Raw genomic sequence first — 13,764 nt, forward strand, 5'->3', positions numbered from 1 at the left:
TCCTTAATATAAACAGACACACCCAATTCTGTACTAAGGTGTCTGAAAGCAATTCCTTGTTTTCAGAGAAAGAACTATGCGGAAGACAACAAGACTGAAGTTATAGAAGGGGTGGCAGCTCCTGTGCTGACTGGAGAGTTTAATATGTGGACTGTTTCTCAATTTAATGGAAAAATGTATGACTATCTTTGATCAAGCCATCTAGTGCAGGGCAAGATACATAGCTGTAGCTCAAACAATGGAAAGAAAACTCTTCTGGCAAAACAGAGGGAGCCGAGTGATTTTTCCCCCCCTTACTTAATGATGGTGAGCATACACTGCTTTCCTCTGATGCCCAAACCATCTCGTTATTGGCAGCAATGTCAGGCTTTGGGTAAAATTTTCAAAAGTGCCTAAGTGACTTGGGAGTCTAGATTCCATTTTCAAAATGGCTTAAATACTTAGGCCCAGATCTGCAAAGGCAGTCAGGCACCTAACTCCCAACGGGAGCTTAAATTACCTTTGAGGATCTGGCCCTCTGATATTCAATGAGACATGTCCTATCTACACACAAGTTGTATCACTTTAACTATATCAGTACAGTTAATTGTATCTATATCAATATAGTTAAAAGTAGTTCAACCTATCCATGTGTAGATGCAGTTATATCAGTATAAATGGGGTTATAATGGTATAGCTTATTCCAATATGGGAAGGGAAAGAACCTATACCAGCATAAAGTACCTTTAAATCAGTATAATCATGTCTACACTAGGGATTGTACCCTTATAACTATACTGGTAAAAAGTCACACCCCAAATCAACATACAAAAGTGTATGTAGACCAAGGCTGTAGTCTAAGTCACTTTTGAAAATGTTACCTCATATCTGTATTCAGAGTTGCACCAGTTTAATAAAAGCTGTGATTGTTCAACCAATTTACTTAAAAAAGCGATGCAAATCCCTGAATGGACACTCTTCATTTGATACAAACCTAAACTCTCTTCCTTGCAGAGTGAAGCTAAACCACTACTAGCCACATTTAAATTGATTGAAGAGTGTCCATGCATGGTTTTGCACCAGTTTCAAGAGATCAGTTTTTAAACTGATTTGAAGTTTAAACCAGTTTCAACTTTGAATATAGACAAAGCCTCAAAATAGTTTTTTCTGCTCCACAGTGACTATCAGCACCATGTGGCCCCTTTCTCCATCTCCTCAAACATAAGCTACATGTCTTCTTCCAGGCCCTTCATGGCCCATCCCCACCCTATCTATTGTCTCTTATTCACTACTGAAATGTTGACTCTCAACTCCAATAGATCAGTATATATCACCAGTTTCCATTGTCTACTGTTACATTTTCAAACAAGCACTTTTTTCCCCCTCTTATGCTGCCCGTCACTCTTGGGAAGATATAAACATTCACAGAGCTATGTCACTATCCTCCTTCAAATCCCTCCTTAAAGAGCTCCTTTGCCATAACACTTGCAAAAACTTGACAGTGGTCAGGCTTCTGGTGTGCTGCCTATCATACTGACTGATATTGCCTCATAATTTCCTTGTGTTCCCCCATCTATCTGTCTGTATCCATCTTTGGATGCAGTCGTGTTGTAGCCATGTCGGTCCCGGAACATTAGAGAGAAAAGGTGAGTGAGGTAATATCTTTTATTGGATCAACTTCTGTTGGTGAGAGTAACAAGCTTTCAAGCTTATACAGAGCTCTTCTTCAGCTCTGGGAAACGTACTCAGAGTGTTATAGCTAACCAATCAGTTCCACCTTGTATTTAGCTGTGACACTGAATAAATTTTGCAGAGCTGAAGAAGAGTACTGTGTAAACTCAAAAGCCTGTCTCGCTCACAACAGAAGTTGGTCAAATAAAAAATATTACCTCACCTACCTTGTATCCATCTTGTCTTGTATTTAGATTGTAAGTTCTCTGGGGCAGAGCATTCACTCATAGGAGGCCTCCCATGCACCAAGCACAATGGGATGCTGCTCTATGATGTGGATCCTAGGTGTTATCAATATACAAATAATAAGTGGATACAATACTGCAATGGCAAAAAGTTAGATGACAATTCCAAAGATGGCTTAGCAGCAACTCTCAACTGTAATCATTGTTTTGATCGTGAAGCCCCATGTCTAAAGTAAAGCTAACCAATGTACCCCCTCAGCTGGTCAAGGCAGTAGGCACTGCTCTGGAAAAGCCTTTTTCAAGAAAAACAAAACTGCAACTTGCAACTGCAAAGTTGTAACCATCATCAGCTCTCTGCTTCCACAACTGGAAAGGGCAACGTGTGCCAGAATTTCATCAGGCATAGAATTAAAATAGCCCTGGGCGGGGTCATGTGTTTTCTCAGTGCATCACGCTATCTTCTCCCAAGAGTCTCCTGGGTCCCATAACACACTTTTTCCTGGGGACTTTGCTGGAGCTGATGTTGATCTGTTTTCAGAACAACACAGGCATTTGGCCTCACAACCTGAATTCACACAAGGTGGGTTTCCCTCCACCCACACCATTCACAACATTCTGTCACCCAGGTCCAACTGTTAATAGGTGTTTGTTGTATTAAATGTGATGCTTGTACTGAGGGTGACATCAGAAAGCTGAGGTGCCCAGACATTTGAGAATGATATCCCAGTGAACCCACCAGTGACATACAGTCCAAATTGTTCAGGTGGTGTCATTAACAACTTCACACACAGTGACCCCTTTCTTTAGTCCCTGCCAGCTGAGAGACCTACTGTTGGTGCAGATGCTGATATTGACATTCCATGTTGCACCTCCTTCAATAACAAGCATGTGATGCCAACTGGCAAAGACAAGCAGGAGAGGGACCTTCCACACCACTCCCTCTTAATTACTGTGCACTATTTAAACATGGGCATTATTCCACTGACTTCACTGTAGATACTCCTGAGAGGAGAATTGGCTTCTGGCAGTCTCTCTGTTGCCAGTGGCAATATGCTGTACAGAAAGCAGGACTATTTCATGTATACCACAGTGCAATTAGGACAGTAAAGGAGGAGCTCCACATTTATAGCCACCCCAGTGCAAAGAATCAGGCTGTTCTTCCTCTTCCTAGTCTCAAAGATTTTGCTGACCCTGTGCATCAGTTTGGAGACCCCCCTCCAGTTCATCCCTCTCACCCACCCATCTCATCACTGTGATATCTAAGCATGGCATTCCCCCTCCCCAGCACCCTCAGTCATGGTTGCCATTTCAGCACCATCAATCTCCGTACCTGACAAAGCATCTTATGCTCTGCAATTGGCAACAGTGTCCACATTTTCTGCAGGGATGTGGACTTCAGCCTTCGGCTCTGACTAAAGAAAAGTTTTGAGCAAAAATACCAAAAGGTTTGCCGGTTGACGTGCCTGCCTGGAAGCAGGACAGTGTTGACGAAGTAATGCACACCCTGCTGTTGCTTCCTCTGTGTGCGGCTACAGCCACTTGATAACGCTGCAGAAATGGACTTTGGTGCAAAAGATGTCTCTGTTTGTGAAACCGAATTTCTTTGTGTGATCGGGACACTACCTTCTTCCCAGTGAGCAAGGCGTTAATTTCAGCTCAGCTACCCCTCTCCCCGGCCCCCAATGGCTAAAAGTATTGGCAGTATTTGAGAGACAGAGGAGGATGCTTTGGAGTGGCTTGGCTCTACACTCGAAGGCAGTAGGAGTGGATTGAACCCCAGCAACAATCTGCTTAGACAGCAAGGGTCCATAGTGCTGAATGTCCATGACCACATTGTGTCTGGCTTTATTCCACGTGTTTGAAAGCTCCATGGAGTTATTACTGATCTGATGCAGCCAGGTTAATCATGGATGATCCCATGGCTGCTGCTAGTCCATGGCCACGCAATGTCCACTCCTGACCTCAAGTCTAACCTTCAGGGTTTGATGTGCAGGGACTTTATTTCCAAGGTGGGCTATATGACCAAAAAGGGCCAGTCGGCGGTGACCAATGATTACATCAGTCCCCTCAAAGCCAATTCTCAATAATACATGCCTATTTATGATAAAAATCAAACCACCTTATGACCAGTAGTCACTGCTGGCAATGCATCTGAATTGCCTCCAGCCTTCTGATGTCTTGTTTAAGTAATGCCCATGTTTCAGATCTGTATAAGAGTGTTGGAAGTACACAGGTTTGATAAATCTGTATTTTGGATATAATTTCACCTTCTTTTCACTCTGGACCCAAAGCAGGTCCTTTATGGCTGAGGCTTCTAAACCAATTCTCCTTAGGATGTCTGGTTGGCTGCACCCATCTGATGACAATTTACTGCCTAAATAGATGAAATCATCCACTATTTCCACAGTTTGTCTGGCAGCACAGATGTCTTGTATCACAACTTTTGCGCTGACACTGAATTTTTGTTTTTGCCCAAGAAATTCCAGGCTAGAGAGTTTTCTTTTTGCTTTATGATGATGTCCCCTTACCCTACACTTTGAAGAAAAGACTTTGCTGACTGTGACTGTTTTTCAAAGGGAATGACCAAACACAGTGCAAAAAGCGCAGGAAAATGTGCACCTCTGTCCAGGAATAATATTCCTCCACCTCTGTCTGATGCAACAAGAGAGGTCTAATATCAGTGAAAAAAAATAAGTTTCTCTTTGTAAAAGTGAGTGATACTTAGATCAGGACAAGTATAAAAACATGATGGTTCCCAAAGTAATTTCAGAAGGTTATTACTGTATTAGCCTTACCACCTGCAAGACATAGGGCTTGGACCGGGTGAAAATGTTTTCTCAATGGAGTTTTACAGATGGACAAGAAATATAGCCTCTAACTGATAAATCAGATGTAAATAATTCCTGTTGAGCTAACCTTCTGAATGTCATCAGGCAGGCCTAGCCAATCAGGGACAGAGAAATGGCATGTGACCTTCACCATGTGATGCATACAAATGGAAGGCAGCTCAAACTGGAATGACATTTTGAACAGCAGCCTGAAAAAAAAACTGTGAGCAGCCAAGTAGAGAAAAATGAATACCCAAAAAGCTCCAGTGGGCACTTTGCATATACCCAGGAGCATGTGCAGAAATTTAACTTTGACCCCTTTTAGAGGGGCACATTCTGTATCCACCCATCCCCCAGCACTGGGAGGAGCTTTCTCTTCCCTCTGGCCCTGGAAGGAACTCACAGGGCCAGAAGGAACTCACTCTCTCCCACCCTGCCAACACAGCCCCAGTGCCAAAGGAGTTCTGTGCCCCAATGATTACTGGGGGGGAAGGGGGTCGTCCCTCTGCTTGCTCCCTCCCCCCTATGCACACCCTGAATATACCTCCAAGATAGTTCTGATGAAACACTGGGAGGGTGTGAGATGGAGTGGGGCTGAATCCAGGTACTGAGGTCTAAGTAGAATAGTTTTGCACAGCATTGCTCCAGCCTTATGGCAAGTTAAATTGTTGCACTCATCTCTCTCTAACCTGCACACTTTTTAAGCCTAATCTTTATTTTCTCTGTGGCTTCTGTTATATCCCTTCATCTTTACCCTCATTCTATCTTCCTCTCTGAGTAGATTCTGTCCTTTTTACTGCCAGAGGAAGTGTGAATCATTGTCTCTGCTCTTATCTTCCATTTCTATCACAAATATCAGTCATTCTTTTTAATCTCTCAGTGAACAGCCAACACCTTGCCAGTTTTACTCTTCAGCTGACAAGTTCTCCTCTGAATCAGGGGGTGGGGGAGTTTCTAGTCTCTCTAGTTCTCAGGCCTGCAGACAGCATTTGCAGGCCTAAGGGCAGGACAGTTCGTCCCACCTATTCCATTCATGGCCCCTCCCCCAGATCATCCCCATTCTGCCCAGGCCCCAATCCTCCCCGCCTGGCTACTCCCTGCTGTGTCCCTCCCTCTGCTCACGGGGGTGGGCACAGCAGGGAGGGGGAAGAAGCGAGGCAGCAAGCAGTGAGCAGCAGGGCTGGGCGGGGCCTGGGGTGGAGGGAGGATGGAGCATGGGTGGGGCCATGGGCAGAAGAGGCTCCGGCCCTTTTAAATTGCCCTTGCCCCTGAGCAATTTGCCCCTCTTATCCCCCCTGTCGGCAGCCCTGCTAGTTCTTCACTTGTCCCAATCTGTAAAAGGGGATAAAAATACTAACCCACCCACCCAAGAAAGGTGTTGGGATGATTTGTTAGACTCCAACTCTGCAACACTCACAATCTGCCCAATTTCGCATTGGTGTCAATGGGTGAAATTGCAAGGAAAGTCAATGGAGTTGCACCTGTTTACAACAGCAGATTTGGCCCATTGAGTTTGCATTACTGCATGTGAGTCAGGTTTGTAGAGTTGTTCCCTTTAGCGTGTAAAGCATTTGGAGGTAAGAGCACTGTCTTCAGTGTATTCCACACAGCACCAAGCATACTCATACATTCACAAAGGATTGATCCGCCACTGCCCTGCACCTTGCAGAACCATTTACACCAGTGCAAGGTGATGTAAAAGATTAAACAAGGTGCAGGCCCCATAGATTGTGTGGCCAACAAGAGACCATTATGATCATCTAGTCTGACTTTCTGCATAACAAAGCCAAGGGGATTTCATCTAGTGATTCCTGCACAGGAGGGAATAACTCTTCTTTACTAGAGATGTGTGTGCCCTCAAGCCCAGTAACTGTCAGTGCACAAATAATAGCAGCCTTTGTCAGTCTCTTGTGCGGTGCTGAGCTCTCTCCATGTCCCATTGATTTAAATGGAAGGAAGTGTCACTTAGTGTTGCTCAGTTCTGCACAAGATCAGGCCTGAAGTGTGTCAACCACTCCACAGATAAAAAGTGCATTATAAAAGCTTTTCACTCCTATTCATGTAAAATTCCTGTCGATGTTAATGGGACTGACATGGACACAAGCAGGGAAGGGATCCCTATGTAGCTCTGTATTTAATCACTCTTTGTCAGTTTCTATATGCTTTACCAGTGCTGGATGTGGTAGGAGCAAATAATTACTACAGATCATATAGGTGTGTGAACCAATCTAAAAAGTGAGCCATCTGCCTGACTAGAAAAGTCATAGAGGTCCAGCCAGAAGGACACACAAATGGACAAGAACCAAATACAAAAGATAAGAGGGCCCAATTCTAGAGCCCTCTCATGAGTACTTCATTGACTTTAGTGGTATTACTCTCATAACTAAGGGTTGCAGGACAGGGCCCTTTAAGTTTCTGGACTCTGCCTGCTCTATTTTCACTAAAAGCAGTTAGCATTCTGTTTACAAAAGCCAGTAGAGGCTGGTAAGACTAATTACTACAAAAATGTTCAAAATATGAGGCCTTATTCCGGTTTAAGTTCATATAATTTTAATTAGCTCTTCAGAAAAGGCCTGGCACTTATGGAAAATATCCTTAATTAATATCAGATGCTAAATTAGTAATAAAAAATTGAATATCATTTGGTCTCAAGCTGGAATTAAAGTATGTTTTGGCATCATTACTAACTGTTAGCTGCAAGTTCTGGAAACAGATGCAAATCTAGATATGCTTCCTAAATATAAAACACATTGCAAAGAAAACTCAGATAGAAATATATCTATACATACCCATATATCTGAGTGTGCTATTTCCTGTCTGTATCAGCAACAAATTCATTCCACTTAATGTTCCACTTGTTTCTTTCTTTTCTGTTGTTTTCAAATTCCATACTTCTGGAATAAAAACTCTTTCCCTCTGCCCCAATTTCTCATTTATTTCCTTTCTTAACAGTAATTTTAAATAAATGAAAGGGGGGTAATAGTAAAGACCAGGATTGTAATATTCAATTGGGTTCTGAAAATCAGACCATTTATTTCAAAGCCAAAATATGGATGTAGGTGCCTAATTTTCGGCCACCCACATTTGAAAAATTTGGCCTATATCCTAGAGGCAGGGATCATGCAACCCAGCTTCTGAACAATAGTTCCAATAAGAGATTCCAATCTAGAAAAAAGCTGATATTGATGTTCTACATGTCAGTGCCAAGGGGCTATGATGCCTAGGTGGGATTAAAAGGACAGGAGGCTAAAAATGGACAAACTCCGGTTTGCAAAATAAATAGTGCCATTTTTTAAAAAATATGATGAGTCACAGGTTTGGGTACAAACTGCAAATGACAGAGTTGTTTCTGAACAGCACTAAGACTTTTGAGACTGTCCCACATGATATTCTCGTAAGCAAACTAGGGAAATGTGGTCTGGAAAAATTACCATAAAGTGGGTGCACAATTGGTTGAAAGATCATACCCAAAGAGTAGTTATCAATGGTTTGCTTTCAAACTCGGAGGCATATCTAGTGGGGTCCTGCAGGGGTCAGACATGGGTCTGGTACTATTCAATATTTTCATTAATGTCTGGGATAATGGAGTGCAGAGTATGCTTATAAAATTTGCAGATAACACCAAGCTGGAGGGAGAGAGGGCTTGCAAGCACTTTGGAGGACAGGATTAGAATACAAAAATGACATTGACAAATTGGAGAATTGTTTTGAACTCAGTAAGATGAAATTCAGTAAAGACAAGTGCAAAGAACTTCACTTAGGAAGGAAAAGTCAAATGCACAACTACAAAATGGGGAATAATTGGCTAGATGGAAAGTACTGCTGAAAAGGATCTCGGAGTTATAGTGGATCACAAATTTTATTTGAGTAAACAAAGTGATTCAGCTGCAAAAAAGGCTATTATCATTCTGGGGTGTATTAACAGGAATATCATATGTAAGACATGGGAGGTAACTGTCCCGCTCTACTCATCACTGGTGAGACCTCAGCTAGAGTACTGTGTCCAACTCCGGACACCACACTTTAGGAAGGATGTTGACAAACTGGAGAGTCCAGAGGAGAGCAAACAAAACTGATAAAGGGTCTAGAAAACCTGACCTATGAGGAAAGATTTTCAAAACTGGGCATTTTTGGCTTGAGAAAAGATGACTATGGGGGAAACTAATAATAGTCTTCAAATATATTAAGGGCTGCTAAAAAGAGGACTGTGATCATTTGTTTTCCATGTCCACTAAAGGTAGGAGAAGAAGGAATGGGCTTAATCTGCAGCACAGATTTAGATTAGACATTAGAAAAAACTTTCTAACTACAAGGCAGTTAAGCTCTGGAATAAGTTTCCAAGTTAGGCTGTGGAATCCCTGGCACTGGAGGTTTTAAGAACAGGTTGGACAAACATCTTTCCAGGATGGTCTAGGTCAGTGGTTCTCAACCAGGGGTATCCATACCAAAGGAGGTAAGCAGAGATCTTTCAGGGGGTATGTCAACTCATCTAGATCAGTGTTTCTTAATTTAGGAATCATGGGACAGATTTAGAGGGTTTGCAAGTGCAGGGCCGACGTTACGGGGTGGCAAGCAGAGCAACTGCCCAGGGCCCCATGCCACAGGGGGCCCCACAAAGCTAAGTTACATGCTTCAGCCCCGGGCAGTGGGGCTCAGGCTTCAGGGGTACATTAAGGTTGAGAACCACTGGTCTAGGCTTGCTGGGTCCTGCCACATCACATGGGGCTGCGGCACTTCTCAAGATCCCAGACCTACTTTTCTACGATTCTATGATTCTAATGACAGAATCCCTTGAGCTTTCACAAGTTCCTTTCATCTGTTTAGCTCAGTGTTTCCCAAAGTGAGGTGTGCAAAAGAAGAGCCAGGAAAAATGTGGGAACAGACAAACCTCTCAGTCACTCTTGAGCCTCAGCTTTCATTTAAAAAAAAAGAGTAAAGCTTGGTCTACAGAAAAAAGTTAAGTTGCCCCAGTGACGTTGCTCAGGTGTGTGAAAAATCCACACCCCAGAGTGACATTATTAAGCCATCCTAACCCCTGGTGTAGACAGCACTATGTCGATGGAAGAATTCTTCTGTTGACCTAGCTACTGCCTCTTGGGGAGGTGGATTAACTATAGCGATAGGAGAACACCCAGTGTAACACTCAGTGGTACAGCTGCAGTCCTACATTGTGCCGATGTAATGGTTTAAGTTTAGACATAGCCTAAGGGCAGTTGCTGCAGCTGTGCCTCTGTAGCGCTTCAGTGAAGACATTAACTACACCAATGGGAGAGGTTCTCCCATCAGTGTAGGTACTCCACCTCCCCAATTCTCCCATCAACCTAGCATTGTCTACACTGTGGGTTAGGTTGGCTTAACAATGTCACTTTGGGGTGTGGATTTTTCACATTCCTAAGTGATATAGTTATACCAACCTAATTTCCTAATATGGACCAGGCCTAAGTCTCTAGCAGTTATGGCTACCCAGAAAAACTTCAAACAGCAGATGTAATAGATACAGCCATTTTGCCTGATTTTGCTGACAGCCAACGACAATAATTCTATAGTGTGAACTGCCCCATTTATTTCAATGGGTATTAACTCAGATGTGAATGATGGTACTACAAATGTTAATGTTACTTACTATTTCACTGCTCAAAACATGCAAGGAGAGGAAGAATCATATTATGATCAACACCAGTGTTTTCTCTTATCTCTGAATCCAATTTGAAAGGCGTTGAGCACTTGTAACCCCTAATGAAGTTAATGGTAATTAAGAGGTATGATAATAGCTACCTTACAGGACCACTGTGAGGCTTAATCAAGTAATGGTTGTAAAGTGCCCTGGGGTCACTTGTGAAAGGGGATACAGAAGTGCAGTTTTTCCTTCTTAAGCCTTATACTTTGCGAACAGCAAAACAAAAATGGGTAGAAAAGAAAAGAAAATTAGCTTAAAATAAACAAAAATCATGTCTGAGGAACATTCTGTCCAAAATATTCAAGGATATTCATATTTAATATTAAAATGCTAGGATGACACTCTTAGCTTTACAGTACATAATATATAACCTTGCAGCATCGTGAAACAATTTCTTGCCCAAACATATATCTTAAGACCAGAGCTTCACCTTGAGTTGTTGGCCTTCAGTATGATTTTTACTTTTGTTGTCTTAGGCTAGACAGGAATTAAAAATACAGTCCAATTTTGTAGGAGGATGGATTGTTCCATTACTGGCTATTGAGTCATCATCGATGGAGTTCAATACTTTGGTTTTATATTTTACAGCTGTACATTAATTGGATCACCAATAACATGTCTTAACTCCTGTTTCTCTGAAACGCCCAAAATGATGGGGCTGTGGAAAGGAGGGAAAGTTTAAGAACCTTTTTATCTCAGAAGGATGGTACTGCATGTTTATTTCATTTATGGCTTCAGCACAATGCGGCCCAGATCTTGTTTGGTCCCTAAGCACTACCGTAATAAAAATGATTAATAATAATTATAATGATTGTAATTGTTTTAACCTTATATTATAGACGCACTGGGCACAATTCCATAGTTAAGACTGTGTTCTGAAATGGGGCAACAGGCTGTGTTCCATCTAGATAGATACTCAGTCTTCAACAGATCATCAAAAAAGGTTCTGTTTGGCAAAAACCTAGCTAAATCAACTCGATCAACTATAAGAAAGTGTTTGATAGTGTCCACAGAGAGATACTGTGAAATATTGCTCTAAGTCAGTGGTACTAAACCTATTTACCATTGTGGGCCGCACATGCAGCTCTCTGTACGTTATGTGGGCCACATCCACATGATATATATATTGGGAATATTGACATGATATCACAGGATGTCACAAGGACTGCAGCTGTGTTCTGACTGGGCCATGAAGTCGCCTGTGGGTTGAGAACCACTGAAATAAGCTGATCAACAAATAAGGAGTTTATATGATGGAAGTAGACACGTAAAAGGTCAGATATAGGGCTAGGTGAGTAGTTTGTTATTTTTACTAGAGTTAGCCCTGGTCCACACTGACCTGCCGATTCGGCGGCAGTCGACGGGAGTTACACAAACCACGCAGAGTAGCCTGCGTAACTCACGTCAACTGCTATGCTTCCCTTCTGCGTACTGTCTACACTGTGCTGCGCTACTTGCGGGGGTGGTTTTACTCAGTCGATTTCCTGATTGATTGAGTGAGTTTACACTGACTGCTCAATTGATCCAGAAAGATGGATCTGGTGGCGGTGAATTTGCCGCCATCAATATAGACATAGCCTTAGACAAGGGTGTGTGTTATCACCAATTCTCTTTGTGTTGGTGGGCAACAAAGAGCACTGCGGATGGTGTAAATGCGTTGGTGGATATGTGGTAGACAACCTTGATTTTGCCGACCACATTGATTTACTAAGTATGATGTGGAATGGAAAGACTACCCTTACATCAGAGGAAGAACTGGAAGTGACAAAAATTGAATTGAAAGTAAATACAGAGAAAATCACAATTAGGAAGGTAGGAAACTGGACAACAGATGCAACGGTGTACAGGCATGGAAAAGAAATTGAACAGGCAGAAGACTTCTGCTATCTGGGGAGTGTGATGACATTTGAAGGTGGCTTCAATAAAATTATTCATATGAGATTAGTAAAAGTAAACACCACTTTTGGAAAAATGAACAACATTTGATCAAAATAAACAACTTTTGGTCTCCATACCACACGAAAGGTCAGATTATCCCATCTGATTGTACTGAGCACACCACTGTACAGAGCAGACCTGGCTGAGGTCAGTGGCTAACAAAAAGAAATCAGAGGCTGCCCATCAGATGGCTGAGGAAGACGCTACACATTTCATGGAAAGACAAAATAACAAATGTGAGAGTAAGTGATCTTACAGAGCAGGAAATCTTAGAAAATATCAAGGAAAGAAGGCTCAGGTGGTTGAGACGTGTACACCATATGGAAGATGAGAGACATGTTAAGCAAGCATTGAATTGGGTATCCAAGGGAGGAAAAAGAAAGTAAAGACGGCCAAGGAAGAACTGGCAGAAGACAGTGACAGAGCATATTAAATGCACTGGCATCACCTGGGAAGAAGTACCACAACTAGCAAATAAGTATCACTAGGGGAGGAACTGGACCGTCCAATGTGACAGTGGCACAGGAGGAACTAAGTTCTAAGTTCTGAAATGGGCTTAAAATGGGGCATGCATTTTCCCCCCTACATGCAGGTGACCCGTCAATGCAAAATTGCAGTGAGAGTTTTTGTGCACTTTCTAAGTAGTTTTTGTCTGACTTCTTTTCATATTTTTTAAATAGGGACTGTATGAAATTGGGCTCTAACTAAAATTTGTCCCTATTTTTAGTCGTCTGATATATTTTAAGAAAATCAGTGTGAACCTATCCAAAAACTGGCAGATGGAAGAATCTTGTGTAGATTTTGTATGATAGGTAGAATTTGAAAAGAAATATATAGGTTTTAAGAGTCTTTTTGCTACTCTTTTAAAAAAATGAAAGTTTATCTGTAAACTGTCAGCAGAGGCTGGCACGTAAAATCTTCTCATTCAGAGAAATTCAAAATGGATACCATCTTCCATCATTCTCTAGGTTGGGAAACTGAGGCCATACATCAAACTGCTACAAATCAGAATGCTAAGAGGGGTAGTGTGGTGAAAAAGGAAAGGTTGAGGCGTAGTCTGGTGTGTTGTAGGGGACACTTTGGTAAAAAGGGGTGCTGGAAGGCTGGCATTCTCTGACGGACAGAGTTAAGTTAATGCTCTATGATGTATGGTAGCTGAGGTAGTGGCAAAGTGTGGTGGAGGGAGGAGGGTGGAGAGGGAGATGGGTGTGCCTGTGGTTTGGTACTGTTAGGTGGCTTACCACTTTAATTCCTTGCCTTTGTGTCATGTACCATAAGTGTTTCATGCCTAAATTCTTGGTATTAATGTTACTACTCTTAACATTTATAGGCCAAAGCCTGCAGTTGTTGAAGGCCTTGATTCTGCAAGTTCTCGTGTGGTGTGCAGGATTGTACTCAGGCAGTTAGCCTGAGCCACGAACTGTGC

The 13,764-nt window shown here is 42.3% G+C and overlaps 1 protein-coding gene across 3 annotated transcripts in view; it reads right to left on the minus strand.

Annotated features, from left to right (window-relative positions):
* Positions 1-13,764, minus strand: part of RUNX2 (RUNX family transcription factor 2) — a 190,373-nt gene that overhangs the window by 13,760 nt on the left and 162,849 nt on the right. Inside the window, exons 8-10 of one of the 3 annotated variants that reach the window (XM_067544938.1) lie at positions 12,595-12,606; positions 7,123-7,128; positions 974-1,000 (exon numbers count right to left, since the gene is read on the minus strand). The exons of the other annotated variants lie outside the window; for them this stretch is intronic. Of the exons in view, the coding sequence (XP_067401039.1) occupies positions 974-1,000; positions 7,123-7,128; positions 12,595-12,606 (45 nt within the window). The remainder of the gene's footprint in view (positions 1-973; positions 1,001-7,122; positions 7,129-12,594; positions 12,607-13,764) is intronic. 3 annotated transcript variants of the gene reach the window in all.

This window comes from Emydura macquarii, unplaced genomic scaffold (assembly GCF_026122565.2).
Source record: "Emydura macquarii macquarii isolate MOO-44397 ecotype Brisbane River unplaced genomic scaffold, CSIRO-AGI_Emac_v2 contig_1039, whole genome shotgun sequence".
In the NCBI taxonomy this organism is placed as follows: domain Eukaryota; kingdom Metazoa; phylum Chordata; order Testudines; family Chelidae; genus Emydura; species Emydura macquarii.